This window comes from Procambarus clarkii, chromosome 2 (assembly GCF_040958095.1).
Source record: "Procambarus clarkii isolate CNS0578487 chromosome 2, FALCON_Pclarkii_2.0, whole genome shotgun sequence".
Lineage (NCBI taxonomy): Eukaryota > Metazoa > Arthropoda > Malacostraca > Decapoda > Cambaridae > Procambarus > Procambarus clarkii.
This window is the reverse complement of record NC_091151.1, coordinates 52,042,934-52,065,897: the sequence shown is the minus strand read 5'-3', so window position 1 is coordinate 52,065,897 and position 22,964 is coordinate 52,042,934. Positions and strand designations below refer to the sequence as shown.

Sequence of the window (22,964 nt, the reverse complement as noted above, 5' to 3'; positions counted from 1 at the left end):
GGAAGCACCAGAGAGTGTAGAGGAAGCACTAGAGAGTGTAGAGGAAGCACCAGAGAGTGTAGAGGAAGCACTTGAGAGTGTAGAGGAAGCACTAGAGAGTGTAGAGGAAGCACTTGAGAGTGTAGAGGAAGCACTAGAGAGTGTAGAGGAAGCACCAGAGAGTGTAGAGGAAGCACTAGAGAGTGTAGAGGAAGCACCAGAGAGTGTAGAGGAAGCACTAGAGAGTGTAGAGGGAAGCACCAGAGAGTGTAGAGGGAAGCACCTGAGAGTGTAGAGGAAGCACTAGAGAGTGTAGAGGAAGCACTAGAGAGTGTAGAGGAAGCACTAGAGAGTGTAGAGGAAGCACTTAAGAGTGTAGAGGAAGCACTAGCGAGTGTAGAGGAAGCACCAGAGAGTGTAGAGGAAGCACTTAAGAGTGTAGAGGAAGCACTAGAGAGTGTAGAGGAAGCACCAGAGAGTGTAGAGGAAGCACTTAAGAGTGTAGAGGAAGCACTAGAGAGTGTAGAGGAAGCACCAGAGAGTGTAGAGGAAGCACTTAAGAGTGTAGAGGAAGCACTAGAGAGTGTAGAGGAAGCACCAGACAGTGTAGAGGAAGCAGCAGAAAGTGTAGAGGGAGCACCAGAGAGTGTAGAGGGAAGCACCAGACAGTGTAGAGGAAGCACTTGAGAGTGTAGAGGAAGCACTAGAGAGTGTAGAGGAAGCAGCAGAGAGTGTAGAGGAAGCACTAGAGAGTGTAGAGGAAGCACCAGAGAGTGTAGAGGAAGCACCAGACAGTGTAGAGGAAGCACCAGACAGTGTAGAGGAAGCACCAGAGAGTGTAGAGGAAGCACCAGACAGTGTAGAGGAAGCACCAGACAGTGAAGAGGAAGCACCAGACAGTGTAGAGGAAGCACCAGAGAGTGTAGAGGAAGCACTTGAGAGTGTAGAGGAAGCACTAGAGAGTGTAGAGGAAGCACCAGACAGTGTAGAGGAAGCACCTGACAGTGTAGAGGAAGCAGCAGAGAGTGTAGAGGAAGCAGCAGAGAGTGTAGTGGAAGCAGCAGAGAGTGTAGAGGAAGCAGCAGAGAGTGTAGAGGAAGCACCAGAGAGTGTAGAGGAAGCACCAGAGAGTGTAGAGGAAGCACTTGAGAGTGTAGAGGAAGCACCAGAGAGTGTAGAGGAAGCACCAGAGAGTGTAGAGGAAGCACCAGAGGAGATAAGAGAGTGGACATCTTAGTGGTAAACACAGAGACCGGGATGCAGGTCAGGTCTGGAAAATTCACTAATACGACCATAAAATATTGGGAGATAGAGTTTGATGTGAAGGTGATATAGAGCAGGTGAAGGTGATATAGAGCAGGTGAAGGTGATATAGAGCATGTTAAGGTGATATATAGCAGGTGAAGGTGATATAGAGCATGTTAAGGTGATATAGAGCAGGTGAAGGTGATATAGAGCAGGTGAAGGTGATATAGAGCAGGTGAAGATGATATAGAGCAGGTGAAGGTGATATAGAGCAGGTGAAGGTGATATAGAGCAGGTGAAGGTGATATAGAGCAGGTGAAGGTGATATAGAGCAGGTGAAGGTGATATAGAGCAGGCGAAGGTGATATAGAGCAGGCGAAGGTGATATATAGAGCAGGTGAAAGTGATATAGAGAAGGTGAAGGTGATATAGAGCAGATGAAGGTGATATATAGAGCAGGTGAAGGTGATATAGAGCATGTGAAGGTGATATAGAGCAGGTGAAGGTGATATAGAGCAGGTGAAGGTGATATATAGAGCAGGTGAAGGTGATATATAGAGCAGGTGAAGGTGATATATAGAGCAGGTGAAGGTGATATAGAGCAGGTGAAGGTGATATAGAGCAGGTGAAGGTGATATGGAGCAGGTGAAGGTGAAAAAGTGCAGGTGAAGGTGATATATAGAGCAGGTGAAGGTGATATATATAGAGCATGTGAAGGTGATATAGAGCAGGTGAAGGTGATATAGAGCAGGTGAAGGTGATATAGAGCAGGTGAAGGTGATATGGAGCAGGTGAAGGTGATAAAGTGCTGGTGAAGGTGATATAGAGCAGGTGAAGGTGATATAATGCAGGTGAAGGTGATATAGAGCAGGTGAAAGTGATGTAGAGCAGGTGAAGGTGATATAATGCAGGTGAAGGTGATATAGAGCAGGTGAAGGTGATATAGAGCAGGTGAAGGTGATATAGAGCAGGTGAAGGTGATAAAGTGCAGGTGAAGGTGATATAGAGCAGGTGAAGGTGATATAATGCAGGTGAAGGTGATATAGAGCAGGTGAAGGTGATATAGTGCAGGTGAAGGTGATATAGAGCAGGTGAAGGTGATATAGAGCAGATGAAGGTGATATAGAGCAGGTGGAGGTGATATAGTGCAAGTGAAGGTGATATAGAGAAGGTGAAGGTGATATAGAGCAGATGAAGGTGATATATAGAGCAGGTGAAGGTGATATAGAGCAGATAAAGAAGCCGAGAGGATGGTGCCACAGAGCAGGATCAACTCCCACAGAGCCGTATTGGGCGGGTGCCAGCGACTGGTGCGGTCCTAATGTTGTTGTCCGAGGCAATATTGCATTACACAGCTTGCAACTTGCCGCACTATTCGATTTCGGAGCATTAGTTGGTCCCACTCCCACCTGGCCGCCGCCTCCCTGCTTACACACCCAAGCCACTATGTCCGTGTTGCTGGCCTCTCAATACATTATATTTTTTTTGTTTTTTATTTTTGGTATGCGATGCCTTGGAGTGAAAGAAAGTGATCTAGTCAATATTTTCTGTTTATTTGTTTGGGAAGGTGCCACGTTGCTTTGGATTTGTTTGGAACGTATCCCGTTTATTTGTTTGGAAAAAAGTCACATTTCTCTGTTCTGAAACGGGGAGCATTGCTTCTGTTGAAAGGTTTCGAATTGCTCTTTGTTTGTTTGGAAAGCTGTCGTATTGCTCTTTATTTTTTCAAAAAGGGTCACACTGCTATATATATATATATATATATATATATATATATATATATATATATATATATATATATATATATATATATATATATATATATATATATATATATATATATATATATATATATATATATATATGTTTCATTGAATATGACCGCATATTCTGTATTTATTATTTTCTGGTTTAGGGCTTCTAGCCCTCTAACTATTTTCTTAGCATCAGGGCTTAATTGAAATAGGAGTTCTCCAAAACTCATTTTCGTACTTTTAAGGTGAAGAAAAGAAGTGATTTACTATAGAGTGTATTACACTTATTTGTATAATTTGCACGACGTTTCGAACCTCCATGGTTCATTCTCAAGTGAACAGATCTTACAATACTAGTTGATTTTGTACCCGCATTAGGTCAGGTGATAATACAATGAAGGTGAAAACATGGGGGGATACATAAGGGATAAACATAGGGGCTGCAGAAGGCTTATTGGCCCATACGAGGCATCTCCTATCCAAACACAAAGATTAATCCAGTGTAATTGGCCTGTTATGTTGGACATTGTCTTCTGTGTTGGCATCGATATGTTCTTGTCTTGTCCTTACTCTCATGGTGGGTAGAGTAAATAGTTCCGTGATTTGGGTGTTCATGGTAGGTCGCTCTATTCTTATGTGAATTGCCTCAAGAATTTGTAATCTTCTTGAATCTTGGGTTTTGTCTATTATGCAAGTATTCTTGTTCAACATTTCTCTTGTTAGAGTAATGTCATGGGCTTGTCTCATGTGATTCCTAGGGGCACCAGATTGAAGATGGCATGTCAAGCGCCTCGTCAGCTTGGTCGACGTCATACCTATGTACTTACATTGAAGGTTACATCCTTCGTGGGGGCAAGTGTACATGTATACAACGCTTGACTGCTGTAGAGGGTTCTCCGTCGGCTTCGGGCTGTTTTTGATAAGGAGTTCGGAAGTCTTCTTGGTTTTGTAGAATATTATCAGGTTTATGTTTTGGTTAGGAGTAGTGCTTTTTACTCCTTTACGGATTATTTCTTTCATTATTCTTTCGTCTTTTATATGTTCACTGTGCATGGTTGATTTGTAATATAATTTTATTGGGGGTGTTGTGGTTTCTGTTCTAGGTTCTGAATTATACCAACGGTCCAAGTGTCTTCTTATAGCAGCTTTTATTTCCGCGTTGCTATATCCGTTGTTCACCAATACCTGAGTTACTCTTTCAAACTCTCTACTCACGTTGCTCCATTCAGAGCAGTGGGTAAGCGCTCGACGAATATAAGCATTGAGAACACTGGCTTTGTATCTTTGGGGGCACTCACTTCTACCGTTCAGGCATAATCCTATGTTGGTGGGCTTGGTATATACGTAGGTGCTTAAAGAGGTTCCTGTTTTTGTTATTAGTACATCCAAGAATGGCAGACTGTTATTTTCACTATTTTCATGTGTAAATCGGAGTACTGACTCTCTCTCTAGGTGTCTTTTTAGGTCAATTAGTTCATCTGAGTCTTTTACTATTACGAATATGTCATCTACATAACGGCAGTATACAGTTGGTTTTTGTCTGCTACTGAAGACCCTGTCTTCGATGGTTCCCATATAAAAATTAGCAAATAAAACTCCTAAGGGGGAGCCCATTGCTACTCCGTCTATTTGTAAATACATGTCTCCTAGTGGACTGATGAAAGGGGCTTCCTTTGTACATGCTTCGAGAAGACTTTTCAAGTGTGGCTCAGGTATGTCTAATTTGGGGGTGCTCTCGTCTCTGTATACTCTGTCCAGTATCATTCCTATGGTTGTGTCGACTGGGACGTTGGTAAAAAGGGATTCAACGTCCAGGGAAGCGATGATTCCATCGGGCTGGGTAGATTTGATCAATTCTAGGAAATCAGCTGATGATTGTAGACTAAACTTACTTGGAGTGTATGGAGTTAGGAGTTCATTGAGTTTCTTTGCCAGGTGATAAGTTGGGGTTGGTATTTGGCTGATTATAGGGCGTAGTGGGTTACCTGGTTTATGCGTCTTAACATTGCCGTAGGCATATCCTAAGCCATAGTCGCCTTGAAGTTTATTGAAATGCACACTACCTTTCTTTGCGTTGATTGCTGTAATTGTTTTGTTTACTTTCCGCTTAAGGTCTTCTACGGGGTTCCTCGTGATTCGTTGAAATTTGGAGTCGTCACTTAGGATGTCGCTAATTTTGTTCATGTATTCATGGGTAGGAATCAATACATATGCTGCTGTTTTGTCGGCTTTTCTTATTGTTACGTCTTTCTATAATATTTCTATATAAATAGAAAATAATAAATACAGAATATGCGGTCATATTCAATGAAACATGTTTGAAAGAAAACCTGCTGCCAGTATACACCAATATATATATATATATATATATATATATATATATATATATATATATATATATATATATATATATATATATATATATATATATATATATATATGTCGTACCTAGTAGCCAGAACTCACTTTTTGGCCTACTATTCACGGCCCGATTTGCCTAATAAGCCAAGTTTTCCTGAATTAATATATTTTCTCTAATTTTTTTCTTATGAAATGATAAATCAACCCATTTCATTATTTATGAGGTCAATTTTTTTTATTGGAGTTAAAATTAACGTAGATATATGACCGAACCTAACCAACCCTACCTAACCTAACCTAACCTATCTTTATAGGTTAGGTTTGGTTAGATAGCCGAAAAAGTTAGGTTAGGTTAGGTTAGGTAGGTTAGGTAGTCGAAAAACAATTAATTCATGAAAACTTGGCTTATTAGGCAAATCGGGCCTTGCATAGTAGGCTGAGAAGTGCGTTCTGGCTACTAGGTACGACATATATATATATATATATATATATATATATATATATATATATATATATATATATATATATATATATATATATGTCGTACCTAGTAGCCAGAATGCACTTCTCGGCCTACTATGCAAGGCCCGATTTGCCTAATAAGCCAAGTTTTCATGAATTAATTGTTTTTCAACTACCTAACCTACCTAACCTAACCTAACCTAACTTTTTTGGCTACCTAACCTAACCTAACCTATAAAGATAGGTTAGGTTAGGTTAGGTAGGGTTGGTTAGGTTCGGTCATATATCTACGTTAATTTTAACTCCAATAAAAAAAATTGGTCTCATCCATAATGAAATGGGTAGCTTTATCATTTCATAAGAAAAAAATTAGAGAAAATATATTATTTCAGGAAAACTTGGCTTATTAGGCAAATCGGGCCTTGCATAGTAGGCCAAAAAGTGCGTTCTGGCTACTAGGTACGACATATATATATATATATATATATATATATATATATATATATATATATATATATGTCGTACCTAATAGCCAGAACGCACTTCTCAGCCTACTATTCAAGGCCCGATTTGCCTAATAAGCCAAGTTTTCATGAATTAATGTTTTTTCGTCTACCTAACCTACCTAACCTAACCTAACCTAGCTTTTTTTGGCTACCTAACCTAACCTTACCTATAAATATAGGTTAGGTTAGGTTAGGTAGGGTTGGTTAGGTTCGGTCATATATCTACGTTAATTTTAACTCCAATAAAAAAAAATTGACCTCAAACATAGAGAAAAGGGTTGCTTTATCATTTCATAAGAAAAAAATTATAGTAAATATATTAATTCAGGAAAACTTGGCTTATTAGGCAAATCGGGCCTTGAATAGTAGGCTGAGAAGTGAGTTCTGGCTACTAGGTACGACATATATATATATATATATATATATATATATATATATATATATATGTCGTACCTAGTAGCCAGAACTCACTTCTCAGCCTACTATTCAAGGCCCGATTTGCCTAATAAGCCAAGTTTTCCTGAATTAATATATTTACTATAATTTTTTTCTTATGAAATGATAAAGCAACCCTTTTCTCTATGTATGAGGTCAATTTTTTTTTATTGGAGTTAAAATTAACGTAGATATATGACCGAACCTAACCAACCCTACCTAACCTAACCTAACCTATATTTATAGGTAAGGTTAGGTTAGGTAGCCAAAAAAAGCTAGATTTGTGGGAAATTTTTACCCACCATATCTAATAATCATCTAAGAAATGTATAATTTCTATATCATATCAAAATCATATCAAAATCGTATCTAAATCGTATCAAAATCATATTAGAATCATGAAAGATTCATTATATAGCTTGATCCTGGATGACAATGGCACCATGAACACGTACGCAACAGGGGCCCTTTTGATGCCTACGTGACTTTGTACATGATCTTTCAAGGATCCAGAAGCTTCTAGAAGGACTTCTTAATTAAAAAACTATTGGAACATTGATTCAACATCCGGTAGGATTAAAAATCAAATCCTTAATAAGATTCAGTGGTACTTACAAATACTACTTATAATCTTTAAATCTTATATCTAATTATATTATAATCACATCTTATTTCAATAATAAGTCTAGACTGTAAAAATAATCAATCAATATTCATAGAAGGCTACCGTGCTCAGAGAGCATGGTAGGGCGATGGGGGGAGTGAAGCGCCCACGACGATGCCTCGCGGCACTCCGCGTTTGTTTACAAATGAGTGAACAAGTGACTGATCCTTAGCGAACATTACCAGCTCAAGGACACCTTATCTAATATTTTTTATCGCCAGTGAATACTCTCTAGAACTGGGGGAGTACCTGGACAATATCTACAAGGAAAATCCTAGAACATTCACATAAAATAGAGTGTATAGTGGAGATCACGGTGACACGGTTTCCTCCACCTTCATTCTTTATCTTTATCATATCATTCTTCTGCAACGCAGTTAAAGAAAAATCACGTAGCAACGCTACCAGATCATCATACAGCAACGCTGTAGCAAAATATCGTGCCTAAACTCGACAAGAGAGTTAATCAGTCTGGCAAACTTGTCAGACAGGCACCCCGACTGGCAGAGAAGTATATTGAAGGTTATTTGGTATATGATTGGCCAATTGTATGCTTGTGTAGCTTTAATATCCTATAAATCTGTCTGTTGGTTAAAAAGCGAGGCTAAGCCTCACATATCAGTAAGTTTATTAAAATCGTAGTGTAGCTGTGAATCTTATCCAAGCACTGAACCTCATGAGTGTCCATTCTGTCAGAAAAGAATTCAGCCTCAATAAGTAAAAACCTCACAAGTGTCTACAGCGTTGGAAGAGATTCACTCAAGCTAACTGTATCATATAAGTGAATATGTCTGCATATATATTTGAATATATAAATTAAGTTATCAATTGCTTGCTTAGTTAATTTTTAAGTTATCATATAAGTTCATTTAATTGAATATAATTTCTAGTACTAAGTTAATAGTATTAAGACTACATTTAAGGTCATTTATTTATACTTTTACAATTTAATTTGTTGTTTATAGTATAAGTACATATTGGCTGTTAAGTTATGGTGCTAGGTTAGACTATGTATGTTTAAATCCCTGATTTAAACAGAGCCAGTGTTCAGTCAGATAACTGAATTTATCAAATCTTATCCTTGTATAAAATACAAGCTGATGTGAGATCCCTGTCTACAGGTGGATTGGAACTTCTATCAACATAGTCATTCACCCCACCTGTCCCTTACAGCCCACAGTTTGTCATTAGGAAAAGAGGAATTAGGATTTACAACCCTAGCTAGAGATTTTAGTTGAATTAATTTGCAGACAGTAAATTTTTAATTTAGTTCAGTACAAGTCCCTGGTAGTCTCCTCTTATATCAATCCCAGCAGGTTTTTCCCACATTAATGGTCCTTCGAACCGGATAATAATGGTCCTTTATACCTAGATATTTATGATCATTCGTTTACCGAATATTTCAGTGCCAAATAGATAAGAAACTTCTTGATTTTGCATTGGAATAATTCTTACATATTCTAGCCTAACCTAGCTATCAGCCAATGTTTATCATAGCTATATATCTAAATAAACAAATAGTTTGCAGTGGCTTAAGCCACCATATCCATTAACTAGTAAGCATTCATAGCATACTAATATTGTTTTGTGTTAAGAAACCACAGTACTTAATTATATCAGTGTCACAGACACAACTGCATCTTAATCATAAAATACCATTATCTACCTCATTGTGGTAACATTACATATATATTTAAGTGTATTATCTAGCATTATCTCTAATCTACTGATTTTCAGAGCTGCTCATTACATAATATTCTTTAAAAAAGTGTTATCATCACTGTAAGAGCATTCCTTACAATCTAACCATAATCAACTATATCATACCCTATTCAAGGTAAAACCAGTAGACATTCTACTGTATTTTATCTAACAATTATTATGGTAACAGATTTTGTAATAACTTTGCAAAAATAGTGCCATTTACTATTTTTAAAAAATTATTACAAGATTTACCAACTTGGTGCATTCGTGCATTCGGGTCACAAATCAAATTATTACAATACTTTTGATAATTGAACACCTGCTACAACCAGATTCCAGGGAGGAAATGAAGGACGATCTTTGGAATCATTACCTAAGTAGACAGGAAAGCTCATTTATCAAAATACATTAACATCATACATATTTATCAGAAAAAAGAGAAAAATCTCGGAATCTCCGAAACTCGGAAAAGGTCAAAATGACTAACAGTATTCCACCAGCAACTGAAACAGAAAAGAAAAGGACACAAAGTGTCTAAAAAATCACTTGAATCTACAGCCTACAGACCATTTAAATCAGGTGATAGACAAATGTCATCATCACTTGGCTACAATAGTCTACAATTGGGGATTAAGACCAATCTTAATCTCACAACACAATCTGAAAGGCTAACAGCCCATTGACCATGTCAATACAAATATTATCATCCATCTAAGATAACTATCTTAATCCAAGTCTTGATCACTTAATCTCATGCTTTCACTGGAGTGAAAGCAGCCTCAGAAAATCTGAAGTTAATCAAGCATCTCAAAGAGACTTACTTAATAGAAAAGGCAAAGCCGAGAAAAAAAAAAAAAGCAAAAGCAAAATGCTTCATCACATCATGAATAATGTAGATACACATTATTACAGATACAATTCATCCTTTAAGGAAATCCTTGGAGGAGTACAAGTGTTACATGCTTGTATGACCTACTTGCATGTAATTACTTACCTACAAGTTTTACATACTTGTAACAACATCTTATCACAAAGCCAAATCTTTGATGGACTTCGAGCTTACGTACAAAGATTACGAAGCCGAGGAAAACTTAGATCTCAAGAAAAAATCCCCAAAGGTGAATCCACGGACAAAAATGTCCAAAATGGCAGTCAAAAATCAAGGCAACAAAATTCCTCTTCTGCAAAGTGGAAACAGAATAATGTTGGCTCTTATGCCATATCCCCCACAGTTAACAGAACTGTAGGAAACCAAGCTCCTAAGACAGATAAGACAAAAGGAGCTACAAGTGCCCCAAAATGTTTATTCTGTCAAGAAGCACATACCATTTATCAATGCACAGTTTATGTAGGCCGTGCCAGTCGAATCGATCGACTGAAATCTCTGAACAGGTGCATCCGTTGTCTACGGAAGCACGATACAAGTGAGTGTATCACTCAATTGCAGAACTGCCAATATTGTCATAAAAGTGTACATCACACAGCACTCTGTGGTGATATTAGCACTCAATCCAGATCACAGACTTCCAATAATCAACCTGCATCTCAGGCAAAGCCCAAAGATGATAATACCACAACAGCCGTACAATTCTGTACAGTAATGAGCAATGTCAACGACTTGGATACAGAAATTGTTACAGCAGCCATATTGCCTACTGCACAGCTAGAACTATGCAATCAAGGAATTTGTATTCCAACTAGAGGCTTTTTTGATCAAGGGTCACAGAAAACCTTTATCAGTAAAAAGATGGCAGAAGATTTACAACTTAAATCTTCAAAGCAAGTATCTACATCCATATCAGGGTTTTTTACTAATTCTGGTCGTAGAACCTTTCCAGTAGTAAAACTCAATGTCTGTCTAGGTACATCCCAAAGGACAGTAGAAGCCATAGTAGTTGATAAAATTCCTACTGAAATGGAAGTGACTGGTCTGACAGCAACAATTAAATTCCTAAAAGAAAAGGGAATACAATTAGCAGATCCTCTGCTTGATTCTGACTACATAGGAGATATCGGAATCCTGATTGGAGCTGACTACTATCATCGATTCATTCTGGGATCAGAAGAATCTATGGGTATGAATATACTCAAATCAGCAGGAGGCATATTGATGACAGGACCTATACTAGATCTTGAACCTTCAACTCCTGAAAAATCACATCATACAGAAACTGTAATAGTGGCATGACTAGGCAAAGAACAGTCACCACTTAAAATCCCCCACATGATTGATGATGGATTAGAATCTGTACCTCAATTGTGGGAACTTGATGCCATAGGAATAATTCCTGATCAACCAAGTCCTGATGATGTCTGTGCATACAATCAATACTTAGAAACTGTGCAGTACTATGATGGACAGTACTGGGTAAGGCTACCATGGAAAATCAACCATAAAACCTTACCTACCAATTATCACATGGCTTATAGTCAATTTAAATCTCAACTAGCAAAGCTAAGAAAAAGGCCTGAGCATTTAAAACTCTATCATGAGATTATTGCTCAACAATTAAAGAATAAATTCATCGAAGTCGTGAAACATGACAATAAGCAAACAGGCCATTTTTTACCACACATGGCTGTAAAGAGAGAATCAAAAACGACTCCTTTACGGATAGTTTTTAATTGTAGCTCTAAATCTGGACCCCAAGGAACCAGTCTAAATGATTGTTTGCAAACAGGTCCAAGTCTAACTCAGAAATTGTATGACATACTGTTGAAGTTTAGACTTAACAAATATGCGTATTCAGCAGATATAAGTAAGGCCTTTCTAAGAGTTGGCTTACAGGAAGAAGATAGAGACTTCACTAAGTTTCTATGGGTAGAGAACCCAGAAGATGTCAATAGTCCTGTAGTGACTTTCAGATTCTCTTCAGTTCTTTTCGGCGCGACAAGCAGTCCATTTCTATTGCAAGCAACTCTAGATACTCATCTGAAGAAATCATCAAGTCCCTGTAAGACTGAAATCAGTCAAAATCTATATGTAGATAATTTTCAAGGGACAGTTAACAGTACTACTGAACTGTTACAATTATATCAAGAGGCTAACAAGGAGCTACAAGGTGCCAACATGCCACTACAATCTTGGGCCTCTAATAATGCAACATTGAATAATCAAATAGCAAGAGATTACCCTGAATATCACGTACCAGAATCACAAAAGGTGTTAGGCATGGATTGGGATTTGATCTCGGACACAATATCGATCAAATCTGTGCCAGTAAATTACAACATCACTACAAAAAGGGATTTGCTTTCACAAGTTAGCAAAGTATTTGACCCACTTGGTCTACTAAATCCTTTGACTATCAAGTGGCGTTTATTGGTGCAACAAGCATGGAAAGCTAAGGTTGGTTGGGATGATCCACTACCAATCCAGTTACAAAAAGCTTGGATGGAAGTGGCTCAAGAACAAACTTTAGTTGAAAAGATAATCTTTCCGAGACACATAGTCGAGGAAAATGAAGAAGTATCACTACATGTATTTGCAGACTCGTCAGCCAAAGCTTTTGGAGCTTGTGCTTACTTAGTGACTTCTAATCAATCATATCTTATCACCTCTAAGGCCAGAGTCGCTCCATTAAAAAAGAGGACTCTGCCTCAGATGGAACTAACAGCACTGCTAACTGGAACACGCTTAGCAGTGCATATCAAACAAGTCTTGTCTACCATGAACATCAAAGATGTCATTATATGGTCTGACAATGAAGCTGTCTTACAATGGGTACGAAACGACAACTGTCCAACTCCATATGTAAAAAATCGCGTCTCGGAAATTAAAGAAATTTCCGCAGGCTTTCAATTGTTGCATGTACCAACAAAGGATAATCCAGCTGATCTCTTATCAAGAGGTATGACATTTAAACAGTTTGCAAAGGCAGATATTTGGTTTCATGGGCCTCGATGGTTAGTGAATGGTAGTTGGCCTGAACAAAAGCCACACGTCATTACGACACAAACCATAACTAACACCAGGCAGCAAGCTCAAATATCAGTCTTGGATTGTACTCGTTACTCCTCGCTCATCAAATTAATCAATGTAACACAGAACGTGTTTCATTATCTCAGGAAAAAAGGTATAAAATACACTTTTCCTGATGCATTTATCTATTGGGTAAGACAAGCCCAGAGAGAAACTTATGGGAATAACTATGAAAATCTTCCGCATAAGTTAAAACACAATCTCGGTCTGTGGATAGACCAAGAAAATCACAACATTCTGCGTTGTGGAGGGAGACTTAAACACGCAGATATCAATCTAGATACCGTGCATCCATGGCTTTTACCAAAAAATCATTGGATCACAAGGTTGATTGTGTTGCATACACATCAACAAATCATCAAACATGGAGGAGTGTTAGACACACTCACACAAATCAGACAGCAGTACTGGATTCCTCAGGGAAGACAGTCAGTCAAATCAATCTTGAAGAATTGCATGATATGCCGAAGGTACGATGCAAGAACTTGCTCTTATCCAGGGCCACCACCCCTACCAAAGGAACGAGTGGTCCATCTACAACCTTTCGAAACGACAGGAGTAGATTATACAGGAGCAATATATCTAACAGGGACTGCAGATAAGCAACCTATCAAGGCATACATCTGTCTGTTCACCTGTGCTACCACCAGGGCAGTACATCTAGAGGTAACACCCGATATGACTGCTCAATCATTTATTCAAGCTTTCCGCAGATTCGCAGCACGCCGATCATGCCCTAAGCTGATGATTTCAGATAACGGAGCAAACTTGGTAGCTGGAGAAGCATGTCTACGGGAAATCTGTTCCCATCCTGCAGTTACTTCCACACTGGAACAGCGTCATTGCAGATGGAAATTTATCCCTCTGAGAGCCCCATGGCACGGAGGATTTTATGAACGGTTAATAGGAACTGTAAAAAGATCCTTGAGAAAATCTCTACACCGTCAGAAAATCAATCTTCAAGAACTCCAGACAGTAATCACGGAAATAGAATCAAGGGTGAATAACCGGCCGTTGACTTACTTGTCTGAGGATCCCACTCAACATGAGCCATTAAGTCCTGCCCACCTAATGTATGGAAGACTTCTGACTCCAGTACCATCTCTAGTGGATGATGAGATCAGAGATCCCTCATATGTGTGTCAGAGCGAGTTGGTTCAGGGGTATAAGCATCTGTCCAGCATAATCCAAAAATGGAATGATGTTTGGACAAAAGAATATCTTACATCTCTACGAGAACATCACTATGGGGCCAATGTCCCACATAATATAGCTAATCTCCAACCTGGCGATATTGTCTTGGTAGACAGTGATGGCCCTAGGGCTGACTGGCCATTAGGTAAAGTTGTCTCAGTCCATCCAGATAGTCAGGGGATTTTGAGAATAGTCAAAATCCTGTCTAAAGGAACAACTTCCCTGAAGACATTGGACAAACTCATCCATATGGAATCAGTGAGTCAACTGCAGTTAGATCCTGAGAGACCTCAAGAGACTCTAACTCCACAAGACCCACAGACTCCTAACAGACACAATCGTCCACAACGGACAGCAGCACAAAAGTGCAAGCAAAATTTGCATTTGTATTATCAATCCAATGGAGAGTAAATAAATACATATGGTTACTATTGTCCTAAGTATTGGACTCTGTGCCAGTTCTCTCCCTCTGGAAGATGTGGGAAATTTTTACCCACCATATCTAATAATCATCTAAGAAATGTATAATTTCTATATCATATCAAAATCATATCAAAATCGTATCTAAATCGTATCAAAATCATATTAGAATCATGAAAGATTCATTATATAGCTTGATCCTGGATGACAATGGCACCATGAACACGTACGCAACAGGGGCCCTTTTGATGCCTACGTGACTTTGTACATGATCTTTCAAGGATCCAGAAGCTTCTAGAAGGACTTCTTAATTAAAAAACTATTGGAACATTGATTCAACATCCGGTAGGATTAAAAATCAAATCCTTAATAAGATTCAGTGGTACTTACAAATACTACTTATAATCTTTAAATCTTATATCTAATTATATTATAATCACATCTTATTTCAATAATAAGTCTAGACTGTAAAAATAATCAATCAATATTCATAGAAGGCTACCGTGCTCAGAGAGCATGGTAGGGCGATGGGGGGAGTGAAGCGCCCACGACGATGCCTCGCGGCACTCCGCGTTTGTTTACAAATGAGTGAACAAGTGACTGATCCTTAGCGAACATTACCAGCTCAAGGACACCTTATCTAATATTTTTTATCGCCAGTGAATACTCTCTAGAACTGGGGGAGTACCTGGACAATATCTACAAGGAAAATCCTAGAACATTCACATAAAATAGAGTGTATAGTGGAGATCACGGTGACACGGTTTCCTCCACCTTCATTCTTTATCTTTATCATATCATTCTTCTGCAACGCAGTTAAAGAAAAATCACGTAGCAACGCTACCAGATCATCATACAGCAACGCTGTAGCAAAATATCGTGCCTAAACTCGACAAGAGAGTTAATCAGTCTGGCAAACTTGTCAGACAGGCACCCCGACTGGCAGAGAAGTATATTGAAGGTTATTTGGTATATGATTGGCCAATTGTATGCTTGTGTAGCTTTAATATCCTATAAATCTGTCTGTTGGTTAAAAAGCGAGGCTAAGCCTCACATATCAGTAAGTTTATTAAAATCGTAGTGTAGCTGTGAATCTTATCCAAGCACTGAACCTCATGAGTGTCCATTCTGTCAGAAAAGAATTCAGCCTCAAAAAGTAAAAACCTCACAAGTGTCTACAGCGTTGGAAGAGATTCACTCAAGCTAACTGTATCATATAAGTGAATATGTCTGCATATATATTTGAATATATAAATTAAGTTATCAATTGCTTGCTTAGTTAATTTTTAAGTTATCATATAAGTTCATTTAATTGAATATAATTTCTAGTACTAAGTTAATAGTATTAAGACTACATTTAAGGTCATTTATTTATACTTTTACAATTTAATTTGTTGTTTATAGTATAAGTACATATTGGCTGTTAAGTTATGGTGCTAGGTTAGACTATGTATGTTTAAATCCCTGATTTAAACAGAGCCAGTGTTCAGTCAGATAACTGAATTTATCAAATCTTATCCTTGTATAAAATACAAGCTGATGTGAGATCCCTGTCTACAGGTGGATTGGAACTTCTATCAACATAGTCATTCACCCCACCTGTCCCTTACAGCCCACAGTTTGTCATTAGGAAAAGAGGAATTAGGATTTACAACCCTAGCTAGAGATTTTAGTTGAATTAATTTGCAGACAGTAAATTTTTAATTTAGTTCAGTACAAGTCCCTGGTAGTCTCCTCTTATATCAATCCCAGCAGGTTTTTCCCACAAGATTAGGTTAGGTTAGGTAGGTTAGGTAGACGAAAAAACATTAATTCATGAAAACTTGGCTTATTAGGCAAATCGGGCCTTGAATAGTAGGCTGAGAAGTGCGTTCTGGCTATTAGGTACGACATATATATATATATATATATATATATATATATATATATATATATATATATATATATATATATATATATATATATATATATATATGACAATGTCAGACCATGGAGGAAAATGAAACAGGAATTTCCTTAAGTACTTTCGTATATTAAATACATCATTCTTGAAGGAATGAAGGAATGAAGATGTATATTAAATACATCTTCAGATTCCTTCTGAAGATGTATTTAATATACGAAAGTACTTAAGGAAATTCCTGTTTCATTTTCCTCCGTGGTCTGACATTGTCACATTCTTAATCACGTGTTTATTTTCGTGATATACACACACACACACATATATATATATATATATATATATATATATATATATATATATATATATATATATATATATATATATATATATATGTCGTACCTAGTAGCCAGAACGCACTTCTCAGCCTACTATGCAAGGCCCGATTTGCCTAATAAGCCAAGTTTTCCAGAATTAATATATTTCCTCAAATTTTTTTCTTATGAAATGATAAAGCTACCCATTTCATTATGTATGAGGTCAATTTTTTTTTATTGGAGATAAAATTAACGTAGATATATGACCGAACCTAACCAACCCTACCTAACCTAACCTAACCTATCTTTATAGGTTAGGTTAGGTTAGGTAGCCGAAAAAGTTAGGTTAGGTTAGGTTAGGTAGGTTAGGTAGTCGAAAAACAATTAATTCATGAAAACTTGGCTTATTAGGCAAATCGGGCCTTGAATAGTAGGCTGAGAAGTGAGTTCTGGCTACTAGGTACGACATATATATATATATATATATATATATATATGTCGTACCTAATAGCCAGAACGCACTTCTCAGCCTACTATTCAAGGCCCGATTTGCCTAATAAGCCAAGTTTTCATGAATTAATGTTTTTTCGTCTACCTAACCTACCTAACCTAACCTAACCTAGCTTTTTTTGGCTACCTAACCTAACCTTACCTATAAATATAGGTTAGGTTAGGTTAGGTAGGGTTGGTTAGGTTCGGTCATATATCTACGTTAATTTTAACTCCAATAAAAAAAAATTGACCTCATACATAGAGAAAAGGGTTGCTTTATCATTTCATAAGAAAAAAATTATAGTAAATATATTAATTCAGGAAAACTTGGCTTATTAGGCAAATCGGGCCTTGAATAGTAGGCTGAGAAGTGAGTTCTGGCTACTAGGTACGACATATATATATATATATATATATATATATATATATATATATATATATATATATATATATATAACTTGGCTTATTAGGCAAATCGGGCCTTGAATAGTAGGCTGAGAAGTGAGTTCTGGTAACTAGGTACGACATATATATATATATATATATATATATATATATATGTCGTACCTAATAGCCAGAACGCACTTCTCAGCCTACTATTCAATGAGTTTTCATTCGCATATAGTCCTGGGGACCATTCAGGCTTGTTCGCATTTGTGTTCCTCACGTGTGCCCCAAAGAATGAGGTGATTTGGTGAAATGCTATGCCCAAGATTACCATCCGAGTTGCCGTCGGGGAAGTGGCTCAAATAGCCTCGGCTATCACTTCCTTTTGACGGCCGTGATGGTCAAGCGGATTAAGGCGCCCTGTAGTTACCAGTTGCGTTGCTTCTGGGAGTATGGGTTCGAGTCACTTCTGGGGTGTGAGTTTTCATTCGCATATAGTCCTGGGGACCATTCAGGCTTGTTCGCATTTGTGTTCCTCACGTGTGCCCCAAAGAATGAGGTGATTTGGTGAAATGCTATGCCCAAGATTACCATCCGAGTTGCCGTCGGGGAAGTGGCTCAAATAGCCTCGGCTATCACTTCCTTTTGACGGCCGTGATGGTCAAGCGGATTAAGGCGCCCTGTAGTTACCAGTTGCGTTGCTTCTGGGAGTATGGGTTCGAGTCACTTCTGGGGTGTGAGTTTTCATTCGCATATAGTCCTGGGGACCATTCAGGCTTGTTCGCATTTGTGTTCCTCACGTGTGCCCCAAAGAATGAGGTGATTTGGTGAAATGCTATGCCCAAGATTACCATCCGAGTTGCCGTCGGGGAAGTGGCTCAAATAGCCTCGGCTATCACTTCCTTTTGACGGCCGTGATGGTCAAGCGGATTAAGGCGCCCTGTAGTTACCAGTTGCGTTGCTTCTGGGAGTATGGGTTCGAGTCACTTCTGGGGTGTGAGTTTTCATTCGCATATAGTCCTGGGGACCATTCAGGCTTGTTCGCATTTGTGTTCCTCACGTGTGCCCCAAAGAATGAGGTGATTTGGTGAAATGCTATGCCCAAGATTACCATCCGAGTTGCCGTCGGGGAAGTGGCTCAAATAGCCTCGGCTATCACTTCCTTTTGACGGCCGTGATGGTCAAGCGGATTAAGGCGCCCTGTAGTTACCAGTTGCGTTGCTTCTGGGAGTATGGGTTCGAGTCACTTCTGGGGTGTGAGTTTTCATTCGCATATAGTCCTGGGGACCATTCAGGCTTGTTCGCATTTGTGTTCCTCACGTGTGCCCCAAAGAATGAGGTGATTTGGTGAAATGCTATGCCCAAGATTACCATCCGAGTTGCCGTCGGGGAAGTGGCTCAAATAGCCTCGGCTATCACTTCCTTTTGACGGCCGTGATGGTCAAGCGGATTAAGGCGCCCTGTAGTTACCAGTTGCGTTGCTTCTGGGAGTATGGGTTCGAGTCACTTCTGGGGTGTGAGTTTTCATTCGCATATAGTCCTGGGGACCATTCAGGCTTGTTCGCATTTGTGTTCCTCACGTGTGCCCCAAAGAATGAGGTGATTTGGTGAAATGCTATGCCCAAGATTACCATCCGAGTTGCCGTCGGGGAAGTGGCTCAAATAGCCTCGGCTATCACTTCCTTTTGACGGCCGTGATGGTCAAGCGGATTAAGGCGCCCTGTAGTTACCAGTTGCGTTGCTTCTGGGAGTATGGGTTCGAGTCACTTCTGGGGTGTGAGTTTTCATTCGCATATAGTCCTGGGGACCATTCAGGCTTGTTCGCATATATATATATATATATATATATATATATATATATATATATATATATATATATATATATATATATATATATATATATATATATATATATATAAAGAAGTTCCTGTAAAATAGTCTAATAGGGGGTATAGGTGTTGTGTTATTTGTCTCTTCAGAGGTTGCATGGCGTTTCACTTTCCTTCTTATGATGTCTTCGACGAAACCATTGGAGAAGCCGTTGTTGACTAGGACCTGCCTTACCCTACAGAGTTCTTCGTCGACTTGCTTCCATTCTGAGGTGTGGCTGAGAGCACCGTCGACATATGCGTTAACAACACTCCTCTTGTACCTGTCTGGGCAGTCGCTGTTGGCATTTAGGCACATTCCTATGTTCGTTTCCTTAGTGTAGACTGCAGTGTGGAAACCTCCGCTCTTTTTCATGACTGTTACATCTAGAAAGGGCAGCTTCCCATCCTTTTCCATCTCGTAAGTGAAACGCAGCACGGAACTCTGCTCAAATGCTCTGCTCATCGAGCAAAAAGTCTTAGTCGACATGAACTTGAAACCGGCCATATACTGCAGGTATGTTGACGACATTTTTACACAGGTACCTGATGTCAGACATCAGCAGGAGCTGAAGGAGGCATTTGAGCAGAGTTCCGTGCTGCGTTTCACTTACGAGATGGAAAAGGATGGGAAGCTGCCATTTCTAGATGTAACAGTCATGGAAAAGAGCGGAGGTTTCCACACTGCAGTCTACACTAAGGAAACGAACATAGGAATGTGCCTAAATGCCAACAGCGACTGCCCAGACAGGTACAAGAGGAGTGTTGTTAACGCATATGTCAACCGTGCTCTCAGCCACAGCTCAGAATGGAAGCAAGTCGACGAAGAACTCTGTAGGGTAAGGCAGGTCCTAGTCAACAACGGCTTCTCCAATGGTTTCGTCGAAGACATCATTAGAAGGAAAGTGAAACGCCATGCAACCTCTGAAGAGACAAATAACACAACACCTATACCCCCTATTAGACTATTTTACAGGAACTTCTTTTCCACAGCTCATAAAACGGAGGAAAGGGTCCTGAAAGATATTGTTAATAGAAACGTTATCCCTACAGACAAAAATCAGAGGATACAACTGACGATTTACTATAAAACCAGAAAAAACGGCTAGCCTACTCATGAGAAACTCTCCAGACACAAAACAGAACGCTTTAAAAGAGACTAACGTCGTCTATGCCTTCAAATGCCCTCTTGGGGACTGTAAGCTCCAAAAACTCCAGTATATAGGCAAGACAACAACATCTCTTTCTAGGCGTTTAACGATGCATAAGCAACAGGGCTCCATTAAGGAACATATAATCTCTTTCCACAACCAAACCATCGCCAGAGAAATCCTAGTAAACAACACAGAAATTATCGATAGATACAGCGATAGCAGGCGGCTTGACGTTTGCGAGGCACTACACATCAAAAAGTCAACACCAGCAATCAACAGCCAATTAATGCACAACTATATTCTACCCACCTCAAGCTCCAATATCCACCACCTACTCCGCTCCAATATAGAAGCATCAAGAAATATGGACCAATAGGCTTTCTACAAACACTTCTATTGAATACCCATTGTTTCGTGTTCTGTCTTGTGTTGATGAAATTAATACCCTATTAATGCCACCTCTTGTTCTGTCTTGTGTTGATGAAATTAATACCCTATTAATGCCACCTCACCCCATCCACCTCACTCAAATGTAGATATAAAATCGGAGATGCGTAAGTTCTATTCAGTTGTGTATTTGTAAACTAAAAATCTTTGAAAATGTCTTTGAAAATGTAATAAGTTTTACGAAACGCGCTCGTGTCGTGTCAGACTAGATATAAAAATGAATTTTGGAGAATTGATTTTTGATTTACCTCCAACAGTGAAAAGAAATGTACGAAAGATTGAGAAAATTCGTGTTAGAATTATTAATCTTACTTTCTCGGTCATATTTAATAATATATATATATATATATATATATATATATATATATATATATATATATATATATATATTGTAAAGTACTGCATTATTATATTTATTATTATTACTCTTTTAAAGTTGGTGGCATTGCTCTCCGTTGAGTTCTCATCTTCACTTGTTACCATACAAGCAAACCGTTTTATACCAGTATAAATTTCCTAGTCTTTTTAACACTTTTTATATATTTTTTTTTTTTTTAGCACAGACCTCATAGCTGATGTTTTTATCCCGAATGATTCTCGTGACTGAAGCACCAGCGGTATTGTCTTCTTGCTTCACTTGTGGACTGAGATCCCATGTTCGGTCATTTCTGAAGCTCACATCAGTTACTGTAGTAAGTCACACCAACCTCCGTGCTAACCCAATGTAGTTTATCTTGTACATTGTGGTCGATAGAGCCTCACGTCCGTTGTTCGAGTCTCCTACAGCCCACGGTCGATGGAATAGTTTATCTTGGACTACACAAATATTATTCTAGCCAGAGACGTCTGTGGTAGTGTTCCAGTTTTACCTGTCCAGCACTTGCTCCAAGGTGGCCCTCGCCCTTCACTCTGACGTCTACGTCTCAATATTGGCGTAAATGTCTCAATATTGACGTCTACGTCTCAGTATTGACGTCAACGTCTCAGTATTGACGTCAACGTCTTAATATTGAAGTGAACGTCTCAGTATTGACATCTACGTCTCCATATTACCGTCAACGCTAGTACCAGATCTTTAGGAGCATCATATATGACTGGGTTCTCGCCGCAGCATCCTGCAACATCCTTGGTATGGTGGGAGATTATGTCTTGTGGGTACCATACATGTGGCTACTACTGTACACATCACTCATGCAGGATTTATCCGCTTATGTCGGACAAACCGACACCATTTACTACCATTTAATACAATAGGAAGTTAATATTGTTGCAGGTTTGTATAAACAAATTAACTCATAGAAAAAGGCTCCAGTGGAAATTTCCTGGGAAGAAAACGGGCATATCATTGCCATATGTCGCCATTATATTCACCATATAATATTGGGAATCATTCTTAATACAGCAATCTGCGGACTGTAAACATCATAAAAACATTACCTTTGAACCAAGTTAACTATTAGTACTGAAATAGATTAAGTGTGGGCCCCTCTATCTACTTCTTGATAAAACGCATCTGGAGAACAAGGGAAGCGGTCCGTGGGAGAGGAGCCAGTAGTCGCCATTGTAAATTTAACAAAGGTCTTGCTGGTGCAAGAATCAACCTCCACACAATTTTCCCTTTAAACAGTGTTATGGGATTCACAGAGCTCCCATCATCAACACCATCTTCTTCAACATCAAGGGAAGAGTTCTG

The 22,964-nt window shown here is 38.8% G+C and overlaps 1 protein-coding gene across 1 annotated transcript in view; it reads right to left on the bottom strand.

The window, feature by feature from the left end:
• Positions 1-1,400: 1,400 nt before the first annotated feature.
• Positions 1,401-22,964, bottom strand: part of LOC138366616 (uncharacterized) — a 23,934-nt gene continuing 2,370 nt past the window's right edge. The window contains exon 3 of the mRNA XM_069327740.1: positions 1,401-2,542. Within this exon, the coding sequence (XP_069183841.1) occupies positions 1,401-2,542 (1,142 nt within the window). The remainder of the gene's footprint in view (positions 2,543-22,964) is intronic.